Source organism: Equus caballus, chromosome 17, assembly GCF_041296265.1.
Source record: "Equus caballus isolate H_3958 breed thoroughbred chromosome 17, TB-T2T, whole genome shotgun sequence".
NCBI lineage: Eukaryota > Metazoa > Chordata > Mammalia > Perissodactyla > Equidae > Equus > Equus caballus.
Genome location: NC_091700.1, coordinates 22286834 through 22314299, shown reverse-complemented (window position 1 = coordinate 22314299; position 27466 = coordinate 22286834). Strand labels below are relative to the sequence as shown.

Genomic DNA, 27466 nt, shown 5'->3' with positions numbered 1-27466 from the left:
CACTGAGCGTAGCACCCGCAGAGTCGAGTTGAATACACTTTTGTTGAGGGGCCGTCTCTAGGAAAGGGAAAGGACCAGCTGGGCCGCCTTCTCCCGGCTGTCTTTCTGGGGGGCAGTTGGGCCAAGCTTGCCTGTGGGGAGGGAGCCTGCTCTTGTGTGGCCGTCAGATCTGTGGTTCGTAACTGGGGCCCTGGGCTCAAAATGCTGCTCCTCCAATGACTAGCTGTCTGATCTGGGGAAGTTACTAGGCTGGAGGATTTTCCATTTTAAATTTAGGAGTAATAGTACCGCTGACCTCGTGCCTCATTGTGGGGATTAAATGAAATATTGTACGTGCTTGATACACAGTAAGACTGAATAAGCATTATTTGTTATCATCATCGTTGGTGTGCACATGCCACCTCCAGAAAGTGTAAGTTTTACTTCTACTTCAAGCCGTGAAGCATAGCCAGGAAGTTCTGGGAAAAAACCATAGTAGCCGCAGCACGAAGGCTGTGGTGCGGGCCTGGGCCGCCCCCGGTGGGTAGATGACTCGCGCTCAGGGAGCTGTGTCGGCTGTTCACCGAGGCCTCTCCTGAGTCAGGGGTGAGAATGGCAGGTTCAAGCAGAGCTCGTCACTCTGGGCTTCTTCCCTCTTGAGTCTGTCCCGTCTGCTGGATGAGACAAAGTGTGTCTGCTGAGGCAGGCCATTTCTTCCTTGGTCAATCTGTATTGTATAGCAAGTAGGAGTATTCGAATAACTTAAAGCGCTTAATCATCAGACTTGATTATGTCTAGATCTCAGGGGGAACTACCTCTGCCTTAAGTCCTGAAGTTTATGGGCTGAGGGGCTTTCTTCCAGTTTTCCTTCCTCTGTCGCTGTCGGTGGGAGCAAGCGAGCCCTGAGCCCTCAGTCCCACTGGCAGGCCCCACTCACCACTTGTACTTGGCCTTGTGTTGCTGAAGCAGTGGCAGCTCCCAGTGCCTTTATCATTGCTGCCACGGCAGCTTTGTGCTCCCGGCCCTCCTACTCATCTCTTCCTCCTTTCGCTAGTGCTCCCTCCCCCCTGCTCCTCGTGCTCCCCTCCCCCTCCTCTTCCCTACCCTCTCCCCAGACACTCCCTCCTCACACATCCCAGAGCACTCTTGGTTTTATTGTTCTGCAGCCTCTGTCTATGAAAGACTCTTCGTGCCACCAGCTGATAGAGTGACTTAAAGTGGGCCACAGAGAGGGGAAGAGGTGGCAAAAATACAGCAATGGAACCAAGTGGGTGGAGGCTGCTCATGAAACAGAAGGCAGTAGTTATGTGGCCTCTGGGAGCACAAAAGGTAGCTAGGACCTAAACCCAAGGGAGCCCTCTGTTGCTGGGACTGCGCAGATCTGAGCCAGCACTCTCCCCACCCAGACTCCGCTTCCAGTGCCATGAGGAGCTGACACATGCAGTTCCGTGTCACAGACGTCACCAACTTGCAGGCAAGAACTAGATGACCGTCATCCTCCTGTGGGTCTCTTGTCTTTCTTCCCTGGGCCTTGTCCGTCCAGCAGGGCCACCTCCCCTCACCGTCCCTTGGTCCTGTCCTCTGCCTGGGAAGCTGTTCCACCTGCATCATGAGTTGGATCTGCTTTTCCTCCCAGGATGCCGTCTTCTCCTTCCCTCCTGCTTCCACAGATATTTATTCCAATCCATCATGTCCTCCCTTTCTTCCTCTACTGGCTCCTTACCCATAGCCTGGCCAATGTCTCCTATGCCAGTGGTGCCTGAGGTCTCAAAGGATAGAGTATGTTGGCTTTTCCTACAGAAATTCCCTGTGCCTGAGCTCCCCTCTCTGCCTTGACCACTTCCTTTTTTGTCTTTTTCTGTTTCCATCCTGCTGTGATGTGTCTCCAGTCGGCTGACCCCTCTGAGACCTTGATTTTGGCTTCTTCCCTGGACCTGACTGATCCGCTGAGGCCCCCTCCCTGCAGGGCTGCGGTCCACTGGTGGTCGGGTCAGCTCCAGCCCTAGGCCGGCCCTGTGTTTTGGGGGTGCTGCCCCCCAGCGTAGACCAGCACGTGGGGATGCCACCTGCTGTGGGGCTGCACATGCAGCTCGCAGGCTATGCCAGCACACCCAGAAGTGGCCATAACTCCTGAGCATCTGGTTCTAGGGATTTTTCTGCTCCCTGTCCCTCAGGCAGTGCCAGCTTGGCTACCCAATGTGGTCACTGTGTTCCACAATTGCTCTGGGCCCTGAGATAGTCCCAGGGTAGAACCTGGCCTTGCTTTCCCATCCCTGGGGAGCATGGTGACCCTGCTGCCCGTGCCTGAGAGTGGAGCTGCTGGTGAGGGCAGAGCCCCGAATCCTACAAGAGTTCTGGAAGTTACTTCTGCTCTCCATGCCCAGGCTGGGCAGCGCCCTCGAGCTGCAGGGCTGTACGTACAGCTGGCAGACTACACCAGCACAACCAGTGGCACCAGGACCTTTAGATTTGCCAACAAGGGACTGGCCCTGCCCTGCTTTCTTCTTCAGGTGTGACTGGAAACAGTGGGCTCTAACTTTCCTGGGGGAGCAGAGCCCGCCGAATCTCCAGCACAGGGACAAGTGGCCTCTCCTGGCCAAGCAGCCGTCTGTCCAGGCCCCTAGTAGTCCTAGGCTGGCAGGCAAGAGACAGCCAGCGATGCCGACTGCAGGCCCTGGCCCAGGGCAGGGTGGATGGCCTGCGGCTTGAGGGCTGGGCCTTCCTGCACAGGCAGATCTGGGCGGGCCTCAGGGAGGTCACCAGGGATGACCTGGCCAGAGCCTGTCTTTCTGACAGCAGGCCCCCAGTCTTTCTGAACTCACAGACCTAGAACTCTCAGCCCAGGTGGTAGCCCCGGCTTCTCTGCCTTCTTCACACACGTGTAGTGCTGGCTGTACTGTCCACTTCCTCCTCCACCCCAGACTGTGAACCCACAGGGCCAGGACTGGTCTTGCCTGCTGGCATATCTGTAAATAAAACTTGGTAATGGATTCACTGGGAGAATAAAGGCATTGGGCATCCTCCAGTGATTGTGGCCTTTACCTCTGACCACGTGGCCCAAAAGGGATGTGAGGGACCTGGTCACTGGCAGACACACTGCCAGGAAGCCAAGTGTGTAACTGGTCTATGATGAAAGCTCAGGCAAGTTTCGTTCGCTGGCCCTGGAGTCTGGCTGCCTCCGCTCTGCATAATGGCTGGACCCTCCATCATGGGCACAGGGGTCTATGGGCCACTCCAGAGCAGGAACTTCTTTCTATTTTCAGACCAAAACGCTTTTAGACTGCTGGGCGCGGGGCAGCTCATGGACAAAACTCTCATCTGTCTTGTCCAAGGTTGCCGCTGGGCAGGAGGACATTGCCTCAGATGTTCCCTGCGGGTCAGTATCGGGAGGAGCCCTTTAGGGTCTCCCAGTGTAACTAGGATGGGTACAAAGATTACACCTACTGGCTGTAAGGAGTGAGAGGGACACCCATATGGGAAATCCTGACAGGCTTCCCATTTGGACATCAAGTTAGAAGCCTTCAAGTTGGCCAAGATGATCAAGGTCGTGGCCCTCCAATCTCAGTGGCTCCCATAGTTCCTCTTCTCTGATGGGATGAGCTCCTAGAATCTGTGCCCTCCCTGTCCCCTATTACCAGCCCCACAACCAGCATGTGTGGTGGGATGGGCTCTAGCCTTCTGCTGAGCAGTCACGAGCACTGTATCAATCATCTAGTCCCACAATTATGCCACATAACAAACACCCCAAAGCCTAGTGGCTCAAGGCACTAAGCAATTATTTAGCTGATGAGTCCACTGGTTGGGGGTTTAGGCTGGGCTTGACTGGGTGGTTCTTCTGGTCTTCACTGGGCCCACTCATGTAGCTGGCGCCCAGCTGGCTATTGGCTGGGGTGATGGTGCAACTGGGCCAAGTGTCTCTCCTCATCCAGCAGAATGGCCCAGAAATATTCTTAGTGTGATGGCAGAGGGGAATGGCCACCAATCCAAATTATGCCAGAGCTTTCCACGCCTCTGCTGTGTCCTGCTGGCTAATGCCCCATTGGCCACAGCCTACATGCCTGAGCCAGAGCCAGGGCAGGAGGGCGGCACCAGGTCACATGGCAAACCTTTGTAAACCCGGAGAAACCTCCACCCAACCCACCGCCTAAAAGGTCTGCAAGCGTGGGGGTTCTGAGCAGGGCTTAGAGCACTTACTGTTCCCCTCCCACCCACGGCACGTGTCCTGAGCTCCTTCTCCCAAGGATCTCTCCAGGTCCCACTTCCCACTCCTGAGTGGGACTCTCTCACTTTTATTTGAGCTCTCTGGTTTCCGTAGCATCCCATTCCTTCTTCCTGGTTATTTCCCTCTGCCAAGCCCTTCAGACTGACAACTGTCCAAGTTGCTCCTCCACTTCCCTCCCCGCCTCTTAGTTCTGGGCTCGGAGCACACAGCCAGCCACACCTTACCCTGTACCTTGCCCAGCACCTGGGCACAGTGTTTGGGCACAGGGCCCTGGGTTCCACCTGTTCTCAGAATGGGGACAAGACAGGTACAAACAAGCTTGAGTCCCACAGATTCTAAAGAAGTACGTTTTCCTTGACCTTGTGAATCCTTCAAGTTTCATTTCTCTTTAACTTTCCTTTTTCCAAAAAAAGCTCTGAAAGAGTAATCCACACCCACTGCTTGCATTTTGCTCCCTGGTTCCCTACAAGCTGAGTTTTTCTACACTTTTTTGCCCCAAAAACTACTCTCTCGAAAATCAGCGGTTAGGAACACTGTGTGCATTTTTTTGTTTAACCCTCCAACAACCCCAGTGAGACGGGTCTGCATATCACCATGGCCATTTCCCAGCTGAGGAAATCAAAGCTTGCCTGATTAGGTAATGTATGAAGTTACTCAGGGCAAGTGATGGAATGGAGGCCTGTCTGCCTGCATAGTCTCATTTTTTAGCCGCTGCCCTAGCCCTGAATGCAGGGCTGGCATGTGTTAAAGTGGGACCCTGCAAACCCTGGCTACACGAGGCTGGTGCGTTAGTGTGCTAGCACAGCTGTAACAAAGTACGGTACCACCAACTGGGGGCTTAAACAATAGACATTGGGCACCTCCCAGTTCTGGAAGCTGGATGCCCAAGATCGAGGTGTCTGCAGGGCCCTGCTCCCTCTGAAGGCACCAGGGAAGGATCCGTTCCAGGCCTCTCTCCCAGCTTCTGGAGGCATGAATCCAGTCTTCCTGGCATCCTCCATGTGTGCATGGGTGTCCAGATTTCACCTTCTTATAAGGACATAAGTCATACTGGACTAGGGTCCACTCAAATGACCTCATCTTAATTAATTACATCTGCACTGACCCTATTTCCGAAGAAGGTCACATTCTGAGGTACTGGGGTTTAGGACTCCAACATATGAATTTGGGGCAGGCCCGGGAAACTAGTCAACCGATGACAGGTGGTCCATGGACGGTCTCTAAGCAGCAGCGTAGGTGTCACCGGGGAGCCCCTCCCCAGATGTACTGAACCAGAATTTGCGTTTGAACAAGATGCCCAGGTGATTCCAATACACATTAAGGCGTGAGAAGCACTGGTCTACAGCACTTTCTGGAAGGAAGTGTGGCAGCGTGGAGCAAGATGCTTAGGATGATCATAATTCTTGAATTTCACTTAGGATAGAAATAATTTTAAATATGGACAAAAATAATGCATACTAAGATGTTTATTCCAGGTTATTCCATTGAAATACAACATTACTATGGAGTAAGCATTACTTTTGAGCATTTTTAGCTGGAAAATTGTTCTATTTCAGGTGATGTATGAGTTAAAGACGCTCTTGTAGGGGATAGTTCCCGAAATCTAAACAATTGACTTATAAACAAATTTCTGGAACTACACCTATTAGTATATTTGGGGATTGTAAGAAATGAATTGTTGGACTAAAGCATTAACTAAGGAATAATAATTTTGTTTAGTGTGATAATGGCATTATGACTATGTAAGAAAACGTCTCCATTTTTTGAGAGGACGTTAAGTGATTTGGGGTGAATGGCGTGATGACCGGGATTTGTTTTTTAAAAATCCAGCAAAATGAAAATAAATGACAAGAGCGTAGCAAGATGGTTGTGGTTATTGAAGCAAGGTGATGAGTTCAGAGGTTCCCTGAACTCTACTTTTGAATACACTTAGAAATTTATACTATGAAAAAGGTATAAAATATAATCATAGGAAGTATTAAAAAATTAACTTTCTCCCAGGTGTCCTTTTGACTGCCATGTCTCCTTGTCAGTCATTTTGGTCAAAGAATATTTAACAGTCTATTTACCTATTTCCTCAGTTTCTTAGTTTGTAACAAAATCCTGTATGTCTTTGCCTGAAAGTTGATTATTGTAATTTAACAGCCTCCTTTAAATGGAAGGTCATGCAGGTTAGTGTGGGACTGACCAAAGGAAACAATTGCTTTCATTGGTCATAAAGCTGTAATTCATGCACAGTGTCTGAGCCATGCGCCATCCTCACTTTCCGGTTATAGTTTCCACAGATTTGCCCTAGTTTGGGGTTAGCTTCCTTTTTCGGCACTTGCCGGATTTTTATGGTAATAGCAACATTTTCTTGACAGAACAAGGTCTGTCATATCTAGATGATGACCTATATGAGTCTTAACAAGACAGGCCTTGGAAGAAAAGAATCTTCAAAGATGAGCACTTACTCCAAAATAGACACACAGAGTTATTTAATGTTTCTTTTAAAAAATATTGAGAGAGCATAAGTTAAAGCCTAAATCAACTTACCTTTCACTGAGAGGTGCTAGATGGACCGCACGTTTTAAGAAAACGTTTCAAAGTGCGCATCAATTAAAGCTAAATTTCAGGGATAACTCTGCCTCCGTGCTCATTTCTTTCTCTGAAATCCCTTCTCCACAAGCAGGTGATTTATCAAAAACACACATGCGACCGTGTGACAGACAGGTGTTATCCATCAGGATTATTCTAAAGTCATAAGCAAGCCATCTAAATTCTGTCTACCTCTTCAGCTTTGCTCAAAAACCGCCTCCCACACCTGCACCCCTAAGTCTTTCCTCTCGGCCCCACCCAGGCTGCCCCCTGGTCCAGGACACCCCTGGTCCCTCACAACCCTCACAGGTGTCCTTTCTTCAGGACGGCTTTTCCGAGCGCCTTCCCTGGGACATGAACTTCAGCTGGCAAACCTGGAGTCCCTGTCATGACGAAACCCAGAGAATTAAAACAAAGTTCATTATACTTAGAGATCATTTAAAATCCAGAGATATTTTCTTTACCATAAAGCGAAAGATATAGTTTTGTTTTTCTGTAGCTTGCTTAGTGCTGGCTTCACCCTTCCCTTGTGAAGACGGAGTTAATGTTGCTCTGTTGTCTGAGTCACCAGTCCCCAAGCTCTACAGTGATGTGGAGGGCACACGGTGTGTGTGTGCTGGGGGTGGTGAGCCACGGTGGCAAGTGTCTCGGTTCTGAGCCCCACAGTAAGATGGCGAGAACCCCAATGCAAGCCCCTGTGTGCCCTGTCAGGATTTGGAGTGCTTCGTGCATTTTCCTCAGATGGTCCTACAAGTCGGTTGGCTCTTGGTCTTGGTTTGTGGCTTTATTCTTCTGCTCTGCTCCTGGGTGGTTCCTCCTGATTAGGCGAGTTGAGGCCACGGTAACTTAGAGTCTGTTTCTGCCACAAGGAGCACTCCTTCTCCTTCTTTGACACGGCCCTAGTCACTCTGAGGGGCAGTGGCTGCCTGCCCTGTGGCCAGGAGGGCTGTTTCCCAGTGGAGTCGCAGTTCTTATCAAGATCCAAATGTGAATTCTGCCAGCACCCTGGATGTTGCACCAGTTTTATTTAATTGACTTCAACTTTCTTGAGTTCTTGCTAGAAGAACTGGGAACATCCATCCTTCGGCAGCTGGGTGGGAAAGTGATACAAACTACATCCACAATGTTGGGCTCAAAGTTGCCCTTCTTTGCCCACAACCAAGCAAGGTCATTGGATTGACCTTGAGCACCACTGACTCTACCCAGGCTCAAATTCCCAGGGACCTGAGCATCGTCTATGAAGCTGGGCATCCTCCATCCTCTCTTGCTCCCAACCCTTGTGAGCTGTTGTGTGTCTAATATTGTGTCTCTAGTTTTATTGTGTCCTTGTTCAGAAAGAAGCCTTATAGGACACTCCAGGGTGTACAATATGCCACAGTTCCAGCAATAGGGTGGCAATTCTGCCCCCACCCAGGCTGACACCCCCACATGGTAATACAGACATAGATTCCATAGCGGGAGGGAATCCGGGCCTCGTTCATGCCTGTGTTGCTCCCATCTAGGCCGACGGCCAGCATTCAATAAATACACGTTAAGTTGGTGAATGAAAGAATGAATAGGAAGACAGATGCCCACCTAGATGGTATAATGAACATTAAGTATTAGCGTCGTCCTAACTAAGAAGTGGCAGGCAGCTTCCATGGAGGTGTGCTTCCAGAATGTAAGGAATGGCGATGAGCTCCATAAGGATGGAATGAGGTCATAGGGACTGGGGAGCAGAAATTCTTTCTGGATGGGGGGCCAAGCAGAGAGCCAGAGAGAGAGCCTAATAAAGTAAATATAAAATATCTAAAAATATATATTAAGGAGCAAGGATTCCTGAGAAATAGTCCAATTTTTAGCCACAGAGAGCAAATCCCCAAAATAAGGACATACATTTACATGTGTTTACAACGTGCCAAGCACTGCTCTAGGCTCTTTACATACATTAACTCACTCACTTCTCACGGTAATTCTCTGCTGTTAGCCCAGGAGAGAAATTAAATCACTGCCCTGGGTCATGCAGCAAGAAATGGCGGACTGGGGTTTGAGTCTGTGTAGTCTGGCCTTAGCACCCATCCCCTGAACCGGAGTCCCATGGATCTGAAACCCAGGGCTTCTAGTTATGAAATACACAGCCAGACCATGGCTGATATGTGATCCAAATACATTGGGTAGAGTGCATCATTTTCTCAGTGCTATTAAAATCTGCTGTCAAGGCCATGTAAGACGTATGTGAGTGTCTCACACATGTATATGCATATATATTTCTTTATTTTATGTATCTTTTTCAGGTCAGATAGAGCTCTATCTGACATTCTGATTTAACTTCAGATTACCTGTTTTCACACATCTGTGCACTAACAGCACGTCTTTTTTGTCCTTTCCAGAACGTGTCCTTAAGAGTTGCCAGTGCTCCAGACCTGGTAAGAACAGCTCCGTGTCGTCGCCCCCTCTCCCAGTCCGCTCTCTTCTCTAAGTCATACTGAGATTCACAGACTGACAGCGTCACGATTTTCTTAACTTTCAGAATAGACATTCTGTTAGGCTCTTTGGGTGACATCTTCCTTTTTGAAGTTAGGCCTTCTCTTACCATAATTTTAGGTCATGAATGAAATTTATTAATCTGCGGTATTGCGACTAAATATTCTGCTATTTTGGCCAATCCATTGTAGGCAAACTTGGGAATGATTTTACTTTGGAAACAAGTGTAAATTAGTCACCTCACACCAGTGGAAAACCAGACATGCGATTCTTACCTTTTTCAGATATTTTATTGTGATGGAAACCGGGGAGCATTTTCGGGTTTTTTTAATTGGATGAATATAAGCTTCTTAGAGTTTAACCCATTTTAATATACGTATATGTGACATATTTATGTCCTGTTATAAATTAAGTTGTATTACCAACCACTTCATGGTTGTAAAGTCAAAATGTCTTTTCTGATGGACAGATAGAAATGTTGCAAAAGATCATGTTTGTTCTCCTACCATTATTTATAGCATGAGTTACCTATTGGGCCTAACTAAAGACTAACAAGTGAAGAATTTAAGGAAGGCCATTTAGGTATTGAATGAAAAGTCATTTTGTATTCCTTATTCTCCAACTAAAGTGGATGGCCTCTTATGGAAAGCTTCAACTGAGCAGACAATGCAAAATTTAGAAAATTCATCTTGGGATTACATTTACACGTCAGAAACCCAAAGAGGTCTCTGCAGTAACAGTCACTGATGACAAGTGAGGTCCATCTTATTAGCTGGGGCATCGGCTGGCTTGTTTGAAGTTCATTTGGATCGTTCATTGATTTGGTGACCATCAACCTTAACTGACATTGACATTCATTTGCCGTTTACCATTGACCTGAAACAAAGAGGCTATTTTCTTCTATTTTGCTTACTTGTTGCATTTTTTTGAACTTTTAACTCTTCCTATTTGTTTGTGGAAAAATTACATAATGGCATTTGGTTTCCAAAGTTGTGCGTATTCTGTGAATGGATTATCATAGATCTTTATATCTTACTTCAAAATCATGTGGTGCACACTCAGATGAAAAGAAATTATGAGAAACTATTAAAAACTTACTCAGTCTGTTTTATAATGTTTTTAACATTTAGGATGAAGGAGAATCCTGAGGCGTCCCTGCCTGGGTGGGTTTCAGTGGTGTGTTATTACAGTTTGGGCGATACTCAGGGAGAGTGAGTGTGTTTCTAAAGAAGGAGGCCCGAAGTTACATGATTTTTATTTACGGAAAAGAAAAGCAGTATGTATTTTTATAAGCAGTATGTATTTTATACTGTCTAATCACTACGAATTTGACAGCAATAGAGGTGGTTACAATTTCTACGTGCTTCTTGTTGCTTTATTTTGCTTTTTGGTAAACATTATCTAAAAATCTGTTATCTAGCAATAATTTATGTATATTTTTAAACATTTTTTAATGCCACATGCTAAATGGTTATCAGACTTATCAAGCAGTATATTCTCTTTTTTTCTCTTGTGCCTCCTTCACAACTGGAATAAGTATGATTAATGAAAATACTTCTCTGAGGTCAGATTTTATTTAAAAATATAACCATGATGGGAGAAATTCTATAGAACTGTTCTCAAAAATTATGATGTTTGGAAATAATTGTTGGAATCCTACATAGGTTGGAGGTTCTGTGCAACTATGGGGACCCAGGGGGAAAGAGACATTCATGTACGCACAGGAAAAGCTTCTATTAAATAGACTTTATTTTTTCAAATGACGTCGCGTTAGCAACCACGGGTATGAATTTCACTGTTGCCCTCTCTTTCTTCTCGTCCTCTCTGGAGCCCATGAGGACTGGTGGAGGTTCAGATCCCCTCCTGTGTCTCCCTGGAGTCCTTCTGTAGAGTGTGTGGCCAGCTTGAGCTCTTTGTCCTCCGGCAGAATGCAGACCTTTACCGTGACTGAGCGTTTGCCCTCCCTGTGACTGGCTGACTCCAGCTGCTCCCTGAGGAAGCCTGCCTCAGAGCACGGAGGCCACCGACAGCCAGAACGCCACCTCCTCCGACAGCTTTCCCCTGTTGGCATGAGCTCCCGGCCACAGGCGTGGCGACTCGAGGGTTCGCGGCTCGTTAGGAGCTGTACTTCTAGGTTTAATGTTTTGGATTTCACTTAGTTCCAAGTTTTACATTGTTCCATTTCAAACTTGAGCATTTAATTGTATAGTTAGAATGCTTGAGTTTCTAACTTATCTGTAATTGCTATTGTCCCAAAATATGAAAAAAGCAAAAATATAGTGCTATATGTTGTCACTAAGTTCCCAGCTACAGTCACTCTCATGCACTGAAAAAGTGTATGTGACTTTTCGAAAACTTGCTTTTTAACCTTAATCGAATATCTTAATACTTAAAGTATATTAATTTTTTTAAAGCAGGTTTACAGTCACTTGAGATGGAAACCATTGACCTAAATTTCAAATAACGGCTTGTATTTATTCTTGGTATAAAAATGACACTTTTGTGCCAAATAAAATTTATCGTTCAGTAGTAATTGATTCATAACCTCAAAACTGAAATTGATTGAGAACGACTTCAAATTTAAGTGCTAAAAATAAATACTCTGGCTTGACTGTCAACTCTCAAGGTCAGTGAGCCCAATTTCCCTCAGAGGCCACGAGAGGGAGCCATTGAATCTTAAACTAAAGGTGTTTAAATTTCGACAAATCTTTGAGTAAACTATTCAGCTAATCTGGCCTATAAAATGTAACATAACTGCAATGTAACAAGCAGTAGCATAGTTTTTATTCCTATTAAAACAAAAGTAGCGCATATAATTAAGAGCTACTGCAGTTAAATGCAATGAATACTTTTGAGCATATTATTTACAAGGCACTTTCTTCTAAAAGGGGATATAAAGATGAATAATTCACATGGTTCATATGTAATTTGCGTTACAAAGTAGAACATAATATATAGAACCATATGAAAGAAACAATATGCTATGGGGTTTCAAAAGAGAGAGACAGCATCAGGACAGGCAGGATGGAGGAGGGGGCACGTAGGGATGGACATGGAGCATTTCTGGGAATGTGACAGGTGGAGATGGGGACATATTCTGAGTGCAGAGGATGCTGGAGAACCCTGAAGAATCCAGTTTGCTTGGAGCACAGGTTGCCTCAAGGTGAGGAAGAGAATATCAGGCAGCGAAGGTGGTCGGGCAGCCTTGTGATCCAGCACGCGACCGAGGACTTATTTTTACCTGATTGCTTTGAACGTCGAGGTGTGACCGAATGAGCCCCCGGCCTGCGCGTGCTGCAGCGTGAGTGGGAGGCATATCCGCTGCTCTCTGTGGTTTCCTCTATCACCTCAGATAGCTTTGGGCCTCAAACCCACAGAACACCCTAGCACTGTTTAGGTCAGTGGGGCTAGATTTAGATAAAATGCTATAAGTTTCACTGTTTACTAGACATTATTCACCAAATATCTATTGAGCATATACTAGACATAGATTCTAAGAAAATCTTAATATTTCTTAATTACAGTATTCCAAAACTGATAAAGCATTTGTATAATTTTCAAAAATAGTTGAAAGGGATCTTTTTTAAAAAAGGATTACTAGATGCTTTTACCATATTTATTAAGACAGAAATGACTGCTTAGAGTACTTGAAGTAACTTTGAAAATCCAAAATAAGATTTTTTTTTAGAGCTAAAACAAAACAGAAACTATCTATAGGAAATGGGATGGATTTAGCTCTCAAGTTTTCTGGCAGCCAGTGTGAGGCGAGCAGCACTGTGGCCACGTTGTTCTCATTTGATGAATACATCTGCAGAATCAGAAGTTTTCCTGGAATTAAACTCAAGCAAAAATTTCTAGTGTAGGCTCTTCTAGAAAAAGAACACTGAATAACACGCTGGACAATAACTTCAATGATTGTTTTTAAAAAACACACAGAGGTTGTTCAAACCTACTTGTATCCTCTGTAAGGTAGACATTAAATTAAGGAATAGCTCAGGAATTCATTTCTCGAGAGGGTGGAGATGACGTGACCCTGATACTTCGCTTTTTGATGATCTAATTTATCGAGAAAATTAGGGAATAATGAGAGATGTTTCATAACATGAAAGGCAGAATAAGGGCCCTCCCAGAGATGTCCATGTCCCGATCCCTAGAAACCGTGAATATATCACTTTATATGGCAAAGAGCAATTAAGGGTGCTCAGCAGCTGATGCTAGAACAGGGAGATGATCCTAGATTATCCTGTGGGCCCCATGAAATCACAACCGTCCTTAAAAGCGAGAAGAGCAAGGCAGAGGAACGGGTCAGAGTGATGCGATGTGAGAAGGACTTGGTCTGACATTGCTGGCTTTGAAGGTGGAGGAGGGGCTGCGAGCCCAGGAACGCTGGCAGCCTCCAGAAGCTGGAAAAGGCAAGGACCTGGATTTTCCCCTAGAGCCTCGAGGAAGGCATGCAGCCCTGCTGACACCTTCATTTCAGCCTCGTCAGCCCCTAGTGGACTTTTCCCTACAGAACTGTCGGTAACAAAGCTGTGTTTTCAAGCCATGCGTTTGTGGTAATTCGTTACAGCAGCCATAGGAAACTAACATACGTAGACCCTCTCGAATATTACAGTCAGTTCCTAGTAAAACCCCCTGATCACTGGTAATGCAGGTAGACATTCCCTGTTGTCGGTGCTTGTGAGCTGTGAGCTTCAGTTACTAGAATCGAGTGGATCACAATTGCCAACATGCTTGGAGAGGTGTGTGAATCGCGTGCTGTGGAGATTTATGAATCAGAGTTAAATTCTCCTTCAGAAGAATCCATTTCAGCACAGACATTGATAGAAGGGGTAGCTAAGGGACCTGATCAGACTGACCTTGGGCGGCACTCCAGCCGGGTATCTGCGATTGGCTGACCCATCTGTTGCCCTAAGATTCTTCGAACAATAGGATTTTGAATGACGGATGAAGCCTCGAGATTTCTAGCCCTTGGTAGGTACTTCAATATTTATTGACTGAATGGATGGATGAACGAATGAGGAGAATGAAAGGATAAAGATGAATCAGGGGCTACTGGCTAAAGAAGAAACACCCCTTCATTATCTTGGGCTGTGGCAGTGACAGACCAGCCACATACATGAGCAGGATCCTATCGGGAGGGTGTTAGAGACCCCATCCCCCGCGTCCCATGCCACTAGGGGTCTTCTGGTGGCTGTATGGCACTGTTCTCCAGAACAGCGGACACAGCAGCTGTTACTGCTGGGTATTGAATGCCTACTAGGTACCACATAGTAAGTTCTTTATAAACATATTTCATGTTTTTATAAATATTTGGTAACACAAAATAATGCGTTTTACGTGTGTGTGTGTCTGTCTGTTATGATGCATAATAATAAAGTGAGCATCTGGATCCCCCCATGCTTCTTGAGAAATAGAAAATTATAAATATCTGAAGTTCCCTGCATGTTACTCCATGATTGCACACCTTGTCCTCTCTCAAAAGGTAGTCATTATTCTGATTTTTCTGAATGCTGCTTTTAATTCCCTTGCTTTTCTTTATTGTTTTACCACAAAGGTATACGTCCCTAAACAATATATTTTTTAATTTTTGCTTATTTTAAAAAATTTTATTAAAATTTGTATCATAGTGTATGCATTCATCTTCTTCTTCTTTTTTTTTTTTTTTTTTTTTTGAGGAATATTAGCGCTGAGCTAACTGCTGCCAATCCTCCTCTTTTCTCTGAGGAAGCCTGGCCCTGAGCTAACATCTGTGCCCATCTTCCTCTGCATTCTCCTTATTGCTTTTTATTAACCATGCTGATGCTTGAGGCTATAGTGTATCCGTTTTCACTGCTCTAAAGGTTTCATTGTACTTATATCTAAGATGTATGTACAGTCATGCGTTGCTTAATGACAGGGATACGTTCTGAGAAATGCATCGTTAGGCGATTCTGTCATTGTGGGAACATGAGAGTGTACTTGTCACAAACCTGGATGGTACATCCTACTGCACACCTGGGCTATATGGTACTCATCTTATGGGACCACCATCGTATGTGCAGTTCCCCATTGATCGAAACATCGTTATGCGGCGTGTTAACTGTGTATGTATCTATATTCTCTTATGGATGATCATTTGAGTTATTTCCAGATTTAACCTTTGCAGACATGCTTCTATGAACATTCTGTATAGGTCTCCCTGAATCCATGTACAAATGTCTTCAGGGCATACATTTAGGAGTTGCTGGATCATAGTGGAGTTCTACATTCAGCTTTAAAAATAATCCTAAACTCTTTTCCAAAGTGTTTGTACCAATTTATATTTAAAACCTGTAGTAGATACAACTTGCCTTTGCTCTGAATCCTTGCCAAAACTCGGTATTCTCAGTTTTTAAATTTCTGGAATTTGGTGGATATAAAGTGGTATCTCATTATGATTTGAATTTTCCTTTTTGTGACTTCTAGTGAAGTTGAGCATCTTTCATATGATTATTAGCCATTCGCATTTCTTTTCAATAAAATATCACATCATATATTTTGGGTTTTTTTAAATTGGCTTACTTGTTTTTCATATATCTTGGGTACTAACTCTCTTTGGGTTATATAGGTTCAAAATGTCTTCTCCCCAGTATGTGACTCAACATTTCCCCTGTTTTTACGGTATCTTGATGAACAGGAGTTCTTAATGTATTCCGTCTTTTTCCTTTTATGACTGATGCTCCTCGTGAGTTAAGAAATCCTTTCCTATCGCAAAGTCACATTGTACAGTCTCCTGTTTTTCTTCTAAAAGTTTGAAGTTTTGTGCCCTTCACATTAAGGGCACATGAATTATTACTTGTTTTTGGTGGGGGGGGGCGTTGTAGAAGGTGAGGTAGAGATCCTCTCCTATCGTCCAGGGCTGTTTCAATGTTAGTTATTTACTGTTTTTCTGTTCTCTGATCAAGTTTTGGTAAGACAGAATTATTTGAACCTTTAATGTTCAGTAAAATTGTTTATAAAACTGGGTTTGGAAATTGTTTACAAAACAACTTTTTCTTTTATAGGACGATTTTAAATGACTAATTTATTTTCTTTAATGATTGTAGGTATTGTTTCCTCTTAAGTCGATTTTTCCATTATTTTTTCTAGGAATATCTGCATTTTGTTTGTGTTTTCAAATATATAGGCAAAAAATTGATTATGGTATAGTCTTATCTTCTGGATCTGTGTTATGTGGCTGTCATATCGCTTTTCATTCCTCATACTTTTCTTTTGCTTTTTTTCCTTGATTAATCTTGCTAGAGATTTATTAATCTTATTAATATTTTCGAAGAATCAACTTGTGACTTTGTTATTCCTGTATTGTATCTTTGTTTTCTCTTTCATTAATTTTAGCTCTTATCTTTATTATTTCCTTTCTTCTACATTCTTGGACTTATTGGGCTGCTTCTTTCCGCCTGTGTGTTAATGCTTAGTTCATTAAGTCTCTTTCTGTAAGCAATTAAGCCTCTTTCTGGCTATGTGACCTTGGTCAGGTATCTTAACTTCCCTGTGCCTTATTTTCACATCCTTAAAATGGAGGTAATGACCATATCGTACGGTTGTTGTGAAGATTAAATGAGTTAATACATAAGAAATTAGATTAATACCTGGTGCAGAGTAGACACCAGGCAAGTGCTCTGTCCACTTACCTTTTTCTTTCTCTTCCACCTTCTCGTGTCAAATATCTTCTTAAACATCACGTGGCTATTTAACATCGTAAACTTTGATTGAAAGTGTTTTTGGTATAATTCAGTTTTAGTTGTTTCTAATTTCTAATATATTTTTTGATCCATGAATTATTTATGTTTTTATAATTTCCAAACATATAGGAGAGGGGTTTTTTTTTCAGGTATTTAAAAAATTGATTTATTTTTTAATTATATTGTGGTCAAAAAACATTGTCAATTTAATATAAATTTTTTAAAATTTGTGAGACCTGATATATGGCCCAATATGTGCTTTTGTAAATATTTTCTGGTTTTGTTTTGTTTTTATCCCCACAGGTTAGAGTGTTATTATGATCTTATACTATTGATGTTTGTTTAGATTTACTCACATGATTACCACTTTCTTTGCTCATTCCTTTTTGTTTCTGCCTCATTTTCTTTCTTCCTGCAGTAAATTCTTCTAAAAGTCTTTTAAGGAGGGTCTCTTGTTGGTATACTGCCCCCAATTTATCTGAATTATCTATTTATCTGAAAATGTCTATATTTTGTCATCATTCTTGAAAGCTAGTGCTGCTGGGTGCGTAATTCCAGACTGAGCGCCGGGTTCCTCCTAGTACCTTGTAGACAAGACTCTTCTGACTTCCATGCTTGCAGTGATGAAGTCAGCTAGCATCTCATTAGATACAAAGTAATATCTCCTTTTCATTGGCTACTTTTAAATCTTTTCTTTGCCTTTGGCTTTCATCAGTTTTTCAGTAACGTATCTAGGAGTGGATTTTTTTGAGGTGATGTTGCCTGGTATTCTTTATGCTTCTTAATTCTGAGGATCGATACCTACTACTGTTTCGGAAAAATCTAACTTCCTATCCTTTATTCACTTTACTGTTTATGAAATTTCAATTGAATGTCAGTTCTTCTTACTCAATCTTCGGTGTTCTTTACCTTTCCTTCATACTTTTATGTCTCTCTCTCTGTGCTTGATTCTGGCTTCTAGATCATTGATTTTTTAATCAGTCATGTATAATCTGCTATTTAACAGCTGCTGTGAGTTTTTCATTTCAATAATTATATTTCTCTATTTTAGAGGTTTGTTTTTAATGTTTCTGGTTATTTTTTATTGCTTATGCTTTCAATTTCCTCTTTTATTTCTTTAAACATGTAAATGTAAACACTTTATTTTCTATATCTGATAATTCCAATATCTAAAGTCCTGGTGAGTCTGGTCTATTGTTTATTTTTTTCTGTGGCTCTTTGGTTTCCTTGTTTTTGTCTTTTTTTTTTTTTGAGGAAGATTAGCTCTGAGCTAACTACTGCCAGTCCTCCTCATTTTTTGCTGAGGAAGCCTGGCCCTGAGCTAACATCTGTGCCCATCTTCCTCTACTTCATATGCGGGACGCCTACCACAGCATGGTGTGCCAAGCCGTGCCATGTCCGAACCGGCGTACCCCCGGCCGCCGAAAAGTGGAACGTGCAAACTTAGCCGCTGCACCACTGGGCCAGCCCCTGCCTTGTTTTTTTGGTAAGGTTTTATTTGTCTGAAACTTATTTGGAAAATTTTTTGAAGCCTGGGGTGAAGATACATTTTTACAGGAAGAACTTTTGTTTGCTTCTACCAGGCACCTGGGGATAATGCAAATTTGGATCCAATATAAATATTTTAGCTTACAGTGTTTTAGACAGATAATGTGAATTAAGACCCAAATCCATGTTAGGGCTGGCCAGTAGCCATGGATTCTCAGGGGTAGGGTTGCCATAAAAAATACAAGATGCTCAGTTAAATCTGAATTTCATATAAACAATGAATACTTTTTTAGTATATGTTGTTTATATAGAATTCAAATTTAACTGGGCACCCTGTATTTTCTATATATTTATATAGACTTTATTATCTAGAGAAGCTTCGGGTTCACAGTAAAATTGAGTGTTAAGTACAGAGTTCTGACATACCCCCTCCTCCCCACACCCACACAGCCTCCCCCACCGTCAACATCCCCACCAGAGTGGTACATTTATTACAGTCAATGAAACAACATCGACACATCATTATCACCCAAAGTTCTTGGTTTATGTTAGAGTTCTCTTGGTGTTGTACATTCTATGGATTTTGACAAATGTGTAATGACATGTATCTACCATTACAGTATCATATAGAATAGTTTCACTGTCCTAGAAATCCCGGGCACCCTGTATTTTAATTTCTAAATCTGACAGCCTCACTCAAGGGAGACTTTTTTTTCCTTCCACTAAAAGCTCAAGACCAAGATGGATAACTTTCCTTGATACTGGTTGGGTAAGGTGTGTATGTTTTCCCCTTGTTTACCATTTCTCTAAGGGCATAGCCTTTTATGTATCTTGTCTTTCTGTGGTGGTCTCTGGTTGTCCTCCCACCTAATCTTGTGCCCACTCATGGTTTCATTAAGATTAAAGCTCTAGGCCATCTGGGACTAGAAGATGGTTCCAGACTCGCTGAATGTTCCTTGGATTTATCCTGCAGCTTCTTTCCTGATTTCAGAGGAATGCTTTGCTCTCTTACAACTTTATCCATACATTTTTTTGAAGATTTAAAAAAAAATTGAATCTAGCATCCTTTTTTTTCTTGACGTAAAGTTGACATACAATGTTATATTAGTTTCAGGTGATTCAACATTTATATACATTAGGAAATGATCACCACAACAAAGCTAGTAACCATCTGTCACCATACAAAGTTATTACAATGTTACTGACTATATTCCCTATGATGTACATTACATCCCCATGAGTTATTTATTTTAAACTAGAAGTCTATCCTCTTAATCCTTTTCACCTATTTTGTTCATCCTCCCAAACCCTCCCCTCTGGCAAGCATCAGTTTGTTCTTTGTATCTATGAGTTTGTTTCTATTTTGTTTTGTTTGTTCATTTGTTTTGTTTTTCAGATTCCACACATAAGTGAGATCATACAGTATCTGTCTTTCTCTGTCTGACTTATTTCACTTAGCGTAATACCCTCTACATCCATCTCTGTTGTTTCAAATGGCAAGATTTCGTTCTTTTTTATGGCTGAGTAATATTCCATTGTGTATATACACTATATCTTCTTTATCCATTCATCTACTGATGGACATTTAGGTTGCTTCCATTTCTTGGCTATTGTAAATAATGCTGTAATGAACATAGGGGTGCGTATGTCTTTTCAAATTAGTGTTTTTGTTTTCTTTAGATGAATACCCAAAGTGGAATTGCTGGATGGTATGGTAGTTCTATTTTTAATTTTTCAAAGAACCTCCATATTGTTTTCCATAGTGGTTGCACCAATTTACATTCCCACCAGCAGTGTACAAGGGTTTCCTTTTCTCCATATCCCCATCAACACTTATTTGTTGTCTTTTTTATAATGTCCATTCTGATAGGTGTGAGGTGATGTCTCATTGTGGTTCTGATTTGCGTTTCCCTGATGATTAGTGATGTTGAGAATTTGAATCTTAAGTATTTTGCAGGGGGAGGATTTTTAGGAGCTCTAGTCCACTATATTACCAGCAATGGAAGGTTTAAAATCTGTATGTAGATTCTCTCTTTCAATCCTCACAACCTAATGAAATTACATTACTATTATCTCAATTTCACAGAGAAAATTGAAGTTTAGAAAGGTTAAATAATTTGCTTAAATTCACAAAGTAACAAGCAAATTCAATCCTAGCTATTCTAATCTCCAACGCCTATATTTTTACCTGGTTTGCTGCATTCTCTTCCATTTTTCAATACCTTTTATCATTCAAAGCATCAAAAAGTGTTAAAGCTGTTATTCACTGATTTATATAGTTGTGATTTACTTATTTATTTAGGCCACAATTAGGACTACTGCCTGTGGGGAAACCTTTGCTGATGGCGATAATGCTGTGCGGAGACTGGCCTGCAGCCTCGGCAGACGCCCGTCTCCCGCCGTCTCTGGAGATTTGGCTCAGACCAAGGTCTTGTCCTTAGCTTCACTGGTTTGGAAACTCGATTACTGCATCGGTTTACCTGGAGCTAATCTGACTCTAGTGAACTGATTCATGCTAACAAATCTCATGTCAGAATTCCAATATATTAATTTACAGTGGGAGATAGTCCTTGTCAGTGACTAGAATACTTGTATCCGCTCTCCAGGGCCTTTCCAGATATCAAGACAATGGGGAAAACACATGGCAAACTTTGAATTAGAAAAAGGAAAATTAAGTGACCTAAGAAAATTAAATGGCCTTCAGGCTGTGGAACATCTGATAAAGTTAATGTTTCTAATAACCGAGGTTTCTGCATAGAATAGGTTAAATGATGAGCATATATTGAGCATCTGCTATGAACGCTGACCATGCCGGGCGCTGTAAATGCAAAGATGAATAAGACAGTGACCTGCCCTTGAGGAGCTGAGAGCCTTATATCTCCTCTCTCCCTTAAACAATAATCAACGCTTGAAAATTCTCTTTTTTATAATTACTTGCAACATTCTTCAGTTAATTCCAGAACGGGGAAATTAGCTTCAGACACCTGGTTAGACTTCCGGGTTTGCAAGGTCTTCTCAGTACTGTATCTACAAGCTCTCTCTTTAGGCAAGTTGCTTCTTGGGGGCACTCCCCTCCATTTTTAGGTCGTTCTTCACCCACGGTTGTCCTCTGTGTGCTGAGTGCTCCGGCCGCTGTTGTTTCTGAACGATTACTCATGTGGCTCGAGCAGGAAGTGGGCTGCTGGTGGAATCAGTCCACCTGCGCATCTGCTGGAGATTTCACAGAGAGAGATGACAAATGTCTTGGGTTTCCTTTTGTGTTTGTTTACAGGGGTGGTTGGCTGTGAGGAAAGGCTGTTTGCTTTTTTCTCTAGTAACAGAGAGTATGGAGGCTTTGGGTGGCAAATAAGACATTAGAGTTTTGGGAACATGGGAAAATTTAGTTCATGAGCAGATTAACTTCAAAATAAGTTTACACTTGAGAGTTAAGTTTGCCCGAAAATGTAACCAGACTTTCCAATAAGAGTTAAACTTAAATTCGCTCACTCCATCCGGGTGGTCTGCCCTAGAGGCTGGTCATCCGTCAGGGTCTGGTTTTCATCCTTACAATTCCGTTCAGTTGAGTCAGTAGGTCTGAGACTTAATCTTTGTTTTCTGGGTCACCAAATCTGGGAATACGGGGGCATCTGGTGTAGGCCTGGCCAGGGAGTGTTGGATTCATTGGTTTGTTTCACTCAGTTTGGGTAGGTTGGAAAGGTTGGCTTAATCCAATACTTTCAATGGGAAGAAAGAACAAATTCACATTTTTATCTAGATTAATGAGACATCAATTTAACTTTTTAAAGATATGTAACTCTTGGGGGCCTGCAGCAAGTCCTTTGGTGTTAGGAAATGGATGGAAGTTCCCTGGACCTACATGTTTTTACTGTATCATTTGGGAGCAGGACCACTCACCTAACCTCTGTACTGTGTATGAAGCCACCAACTTGAATAAAACTATTCAGAAAATAAAAGTTCAGAAATCTGGGGCCGGCCCCCTCGCCAAGTGGTTACGTCCGCCGTGTGCTCTGCTTCGGCCACCCAGGGTTTCACTGGTTCGGATCTTGGGTGCAGACAAGGCACCGCTCATCAGGCCATGTTGATGCCACAACTAGAAGGACCCACAACTAAAACTATACAACTATTTACCAGGGGGCTTTGGGGAGAAAAAGGAAAAATAAAATCTTTAAAAACAAAAAACGAAGTTCAAAAATCTAATAAAAATAAAAGTCAAAAGCAGTCAGGCTGAGAGGCATGTGAAACGCAGCTGCTTCATATTTGCTTTTTGATAGGGTCAGAAGGTTACATGGGCTCTCCTCCTGATTACTGATGGCCAGATCTTCACATATCAGAGATAAACTCATTTCCATTAGCGAGTATGGTAATTTGACCCATGTACAGAAGCTTTCCAGCGCCTTCCCCAGCCCGAAGTGTTCCGCTAACCTGCTGGTTTCAACTCAGACTGGTAAATTGACTATTGTAATCAACCCTGACATGGGAGAAGGTGACTAAGGAGAAACTGGACACAAAGCGGCTGTTTCATGGGGCTCCTTAAGGCTCTGGATACCTGTCCCAGCCTGCAGTGGGAACCAGCACAGTGCTGAGAGCTAGGCATGCTCAGCATTCCCCCTGCTCTCACGCTAGGTGAAGCAGAGCTGTTTAGGATATTGCTATGTGTTGCTGGAGGAAATACCTTTGCCCTGGCTGCATTTTCATCCAACATGTGGATAAGTCCTACAGTGCAACCAGTGTGACAACCTTAGGAAGCGAGAGCCCGGGGAACTATGTTAGAGTGAAATCAGGAGACGCAGGTGACTTGTTATTGGAGCCACCCGTTTACTTTTCTCGTTTATCAAGAGTGGTCTTTTCACTGCACAGAAAGGAAGAAGGCACTAGGGTCTGCTATAGCAAGTCCTTATTCGTGGAAGAGAGGACAGTTTACCCACATTGAGGTTCTGAGGATTCCACACGATTCCTTTCATTGTTGCAGGTGAACTTCCAACATTTACTTCAGAGTCATAGGCTGTGGCTTCCGCCACCCACAGAAAAATTCTTTAAGGGAATCATGAGACCATCAGCATTCAGCAGCTGTTGAAAAGACTGTTTAGACTCCCGGAATGATGCTGGGAAATTCTTGGATTTATGGCCTTGGGCAAGAGAGGAACTCAAGAGTGAGAAAATCAAGTAGTGTAACACTCTACACTGCAGACCCAGGGGAGCTGCTTGACATGACTTGCTAATCTGCTTCTCTCAATACAGTTACTGCCAAGAGGCAGAATTTGATGGGGAAAAAAACTTAATATTCTTTCTGCTCTGGATCAAACATAACGTGGGAGACCAGATTCTCCATGACATTAGTTGGATTCGATCATTTCACGCTAAATGCTTACTTTAGAGACCGTAGCACTCCTTGTCGGTTAATGTCCAGTGAACTCTAACGGGTCTTGATAGAGTGATTTGGAATGCTGGTCCTCTTCTCCATCAGTTCAAGCATGCTCTCCCTAAAGGAGGTTTGTAAGCCACCTGGTTCAGCGTTGGCCACGGAGACTTGGAACACAGCGGCAGGAACCTTGAAAGCCAGGAGTTCCTGGGCACACAGCCCAACTTAGAAGAAATAATAAGCAGACATGAGGGAAACGTGCCAGAGAAACAAGACTAATGGGATGCACATCACTGAGTTGTATTTAGTTCATATAAGGCAGGGGTTCTCAAACTTGTTGGTCTCAGGACCCCTTTATGCTCTTAAAAATTGAGAGTCCTCAAGAGCTTTTGTTGGTAGTGGGCTATATTGCTAATATTTACAATATTAAAAAATAAAATTGAGACTTTAAAAATACTTATTAATCTATGTTAAAAGTACAGTAATAATCCTATTATATAAATAACATTTTAATGAAAATATTATATTTTCCAAGACAAAAAGAATGAGTAAGAAGAGTGGCACTCTTTTGGAGTTTTGCAAATCTCTTTAATGTCTGGCTTAATAGAAGACAGCTGGATTCTCATATCTGCTTTTGCATTTCATCTGAATCTGTTGCAATATGTTGTCTTAGTTGAAGTATATGAAGAAATCTGGCCTCACACAGATGGGTAAATGGAAAAAGGAGGAGTATTTAAACAGCCCTTTCGGGGGTCAGCCTGGTGGCGCAGCGGTTAAGTTCACATGTTCCACCTCAGCAGCCTGGTGTTCACCAGTTTGGAGCCCAGGTGCGGACCTACACGCCGCTTGTCAAGCCATGCTGTGGTGGGCGTCCCACATATAAAAAAATAGAGAAAGATGGGCACAGATGTTAGCTCAGGGCCAGTCTTCCTTAGCAAAAAGAGGAGGACTGGCGGCAGATGTTAGCTCAGGGCTGATCTTCCTCAAATAAAATAAAATAAACAGCCCTTTCAGATAATGACAGGTTTGAATTTCTTGACAAGCATCGTTACTTTAAGGTGAGTTTCCGTGTAAAATCTGAAGCCATATCAGTTTCAGATGCATACTGTTACATTAAAGCCCATTGTTGTGTCTTATACTCTCAAGGGGCCTTTTACTCGCACATGATTTGGTAGCATAATGCATTGATCATTTGAAAAATGTTTGTTCACCGAATTACACAGATCTTCCAAATTTGACACATTTCATTATTATACAATATCAAAAAAGTACATCTGTTAATATCATTACCAATCTCATCGTAAAAGTCTTGAGATATTGGGAAGCTGTCAAACTCATGGTGACAGATACAAGTTTTCAATAATCTAATTTTTGCTTGAAACTTGAATTTTACTATTGGCAACAAATACCTTCTGTTGTTTTCCTTTCAGTGACAAGATTCTTGAGAAAATATCCAACAAACACCCAAGTATGAGTAACCATAGTCTATCTGTCAGTCATTCTTTCAAGTGAAAACAGTGTACCGTGGAAACAAAAGGCTTGCAACTCAAAGGATTGCTCAAGGCTTCTTGAGACAATCATTGTACTTCTGTCTACAACACATGTGTTTGATGAGCACTTTCCATTTTGTCATACAAAATATTAGAAATATGTGCATTCAAAGATTGAGGTTTAAAGTTTTATTATATCATTAAGGGCAATCTTAAGTGAAACTGGATTTTTTTTTTTTTTGTAACTACAAGTACAGGTAGTGACAAATTTAATGGGACTGCTAGTATAGTTGGGGGCCTTGGCTCATGCTCAGGGCCCAGCAGTTTTACCCACTATTGCTTTTGCAGCATTAGTACAAATGTCAACACAGTAGAAGCCAAATGACATCTTAGTATTTTGTTACAAAAATAATTTTGGTCTCTAGGACTCCTTGAAAGGCTCTTGGGACCCTTGGGGTCTATAGACCTCACTTGAGTACCACTGATTTAGGGCATCTCAACTCCTAATCTTTTAGAACCATCCAAACTTCCCCATCTTGTCTAGCTATGGAAGACTTAAATTACTTGGCTAATCATTCCCAATAAAACAAGTTGAACTGGGCTCTAGAACTCTCTGCTTATTTCTAACTTAGCCAAGCTCTAGTTTCCTAATTGTCAGATTCAAATACTAGACTTTTTATAGAAAATGGTTGGATGCTCTGAATGAGGTATTATTAAAGCGTATGGTCTGTTAAGATCATTTTTCTTCTGTTCATTTCTTTTACATTTTGCACTTATACCCTGAGGAAGAGTTCAAATTTATTCTTAAAGTAATGGAAACACAGTGTTAGTCTGTTGAATAAATACTAAGTCCACTAAACCAAGTTTGAGCCTTGACAGTTCTAGTAGCTTCATGCTGTTCATCCAAAGGAGTTTAAATTCACTCATAAGTACTGGTGACAAGTTCTTAGAACAGCATATAGGAAGAATTGGAGTGAAAAACTGAAAGCTATGTTTCTCAGAACAGGGACAAGACAAGGATGCCCGCTTTCGCTACTCTTATTCAACACCATATTAGAAGTCCTGGCCAGAGCAATTAGGCAAGAAGAAGAAATAAAAGAGATCCAAATTGGAAAGGAAGAAGTAAAGCTGTCACTGTTTGCAGATGACATGTTACTGTATTTAGATAACCCTAAAGAATCCACCAAACAACTAGCAGAAATAATTAACAAATACAGTAAAGTTTCAGGATACAAAATCAAGATACAAAAATCATTTGCATTTCTATACACTAATAATGAACTAGCAGAAAGAGAAATCAAGACTACAATCCCATTTACAATCTCAACAAAAAGAATAAAATACCTAGGAATAAATTTAACCAAGGAAGTGATAGACTTGTATACTGAAAACTATAAGACATTGTTGAAAGAAATCAAAGAAGACACAAAGAAATGGAAAGTTACTCTGTGCTCATGGATTGGAAGAATAAACGTAGTTGAACTGTCCATATTACCTAAAGCAATCTACAGATTCAATACAATCCCTATCAAAATCCCAGTGACAAGGGTCAGCCCCATGGTGTAGTGGTTAAGTTTGGCGCACTCTGCTTCAGTGGCCCAGGTTTGCAAGTACACCACTCATCAGCCACACTGTGGTGGCGACCCACACACAAAATAGAGGAAGGTTGGCACAGATGTTAGCTCCAGGGGAATCTTCCTCAAGCAAAAAAGAGGAAGATTGGTAATGGTTGTTAGCTCAGGGCAAATCTTCCTCAGCTGAAAAAGAAAAATCCAAATGACATTTTCACAGAAATAGAGCGAAGAATCCTAAAATTTAAATGGAACAGTAAAAGACAATAAAAGATAGCCAAAGCAATCCTGAGAAAAAAGAACAAAGCTGGAGGTATCACACTCCCTGATTTAAATATACTACAAAGCCATAGTAATCAGAACGGTATGATACTGGCAGGAAAACAGGCACACAGATCAATGGGACAGAATTGAGAGCCTAGAAATAAATCCACACTTTTATGGACGGCTAATTTTTGACAAACAAGCCAAGAACATACAATGGAGAAAGAAAAGTTTCTTCAATAAACGGTGTTGGGAAAACTGGACAGCCAGAATGAAGAATGAAAGTAGACCATTGTCTTACACCATACACAAAAATCAACTCAAAATGGATTAAAACTTGAATGTAAAAC

At 42.4% G+C, this 27466-nt stretch overlaps 1 protein-coding gene across 5 annotated transcripts in view; it reads left to right on the top strand.

Annotated features, from left to right (window-relative positions):
* SPATA13 (spermatogenesis associated 13) overlaps window positions 1-27466 on the top strand; it is a 346580-nt gene that overhangs the window by 35701 nt on the left and 283413 nt on the right. For 4 of the 5 annotated variants that reach the window (XM_070240141.1, XM_023621399.2, XM_023621395.2 and 1 more), the window contains exon 2: window positions 9148-9183. The exons of the other annotated variant lie outside the window; for it this stretch is intronic. In XM_070240141.1, coding sequence (XP_070096242.1) covers window positions 9148-9183 — 36 coding nt within the window. The remainder of the gene's footprint in view (window positions 1-9147; window positions 9184-27466) is intronic. 5 annotated transcript variants of the gene reach the window in all.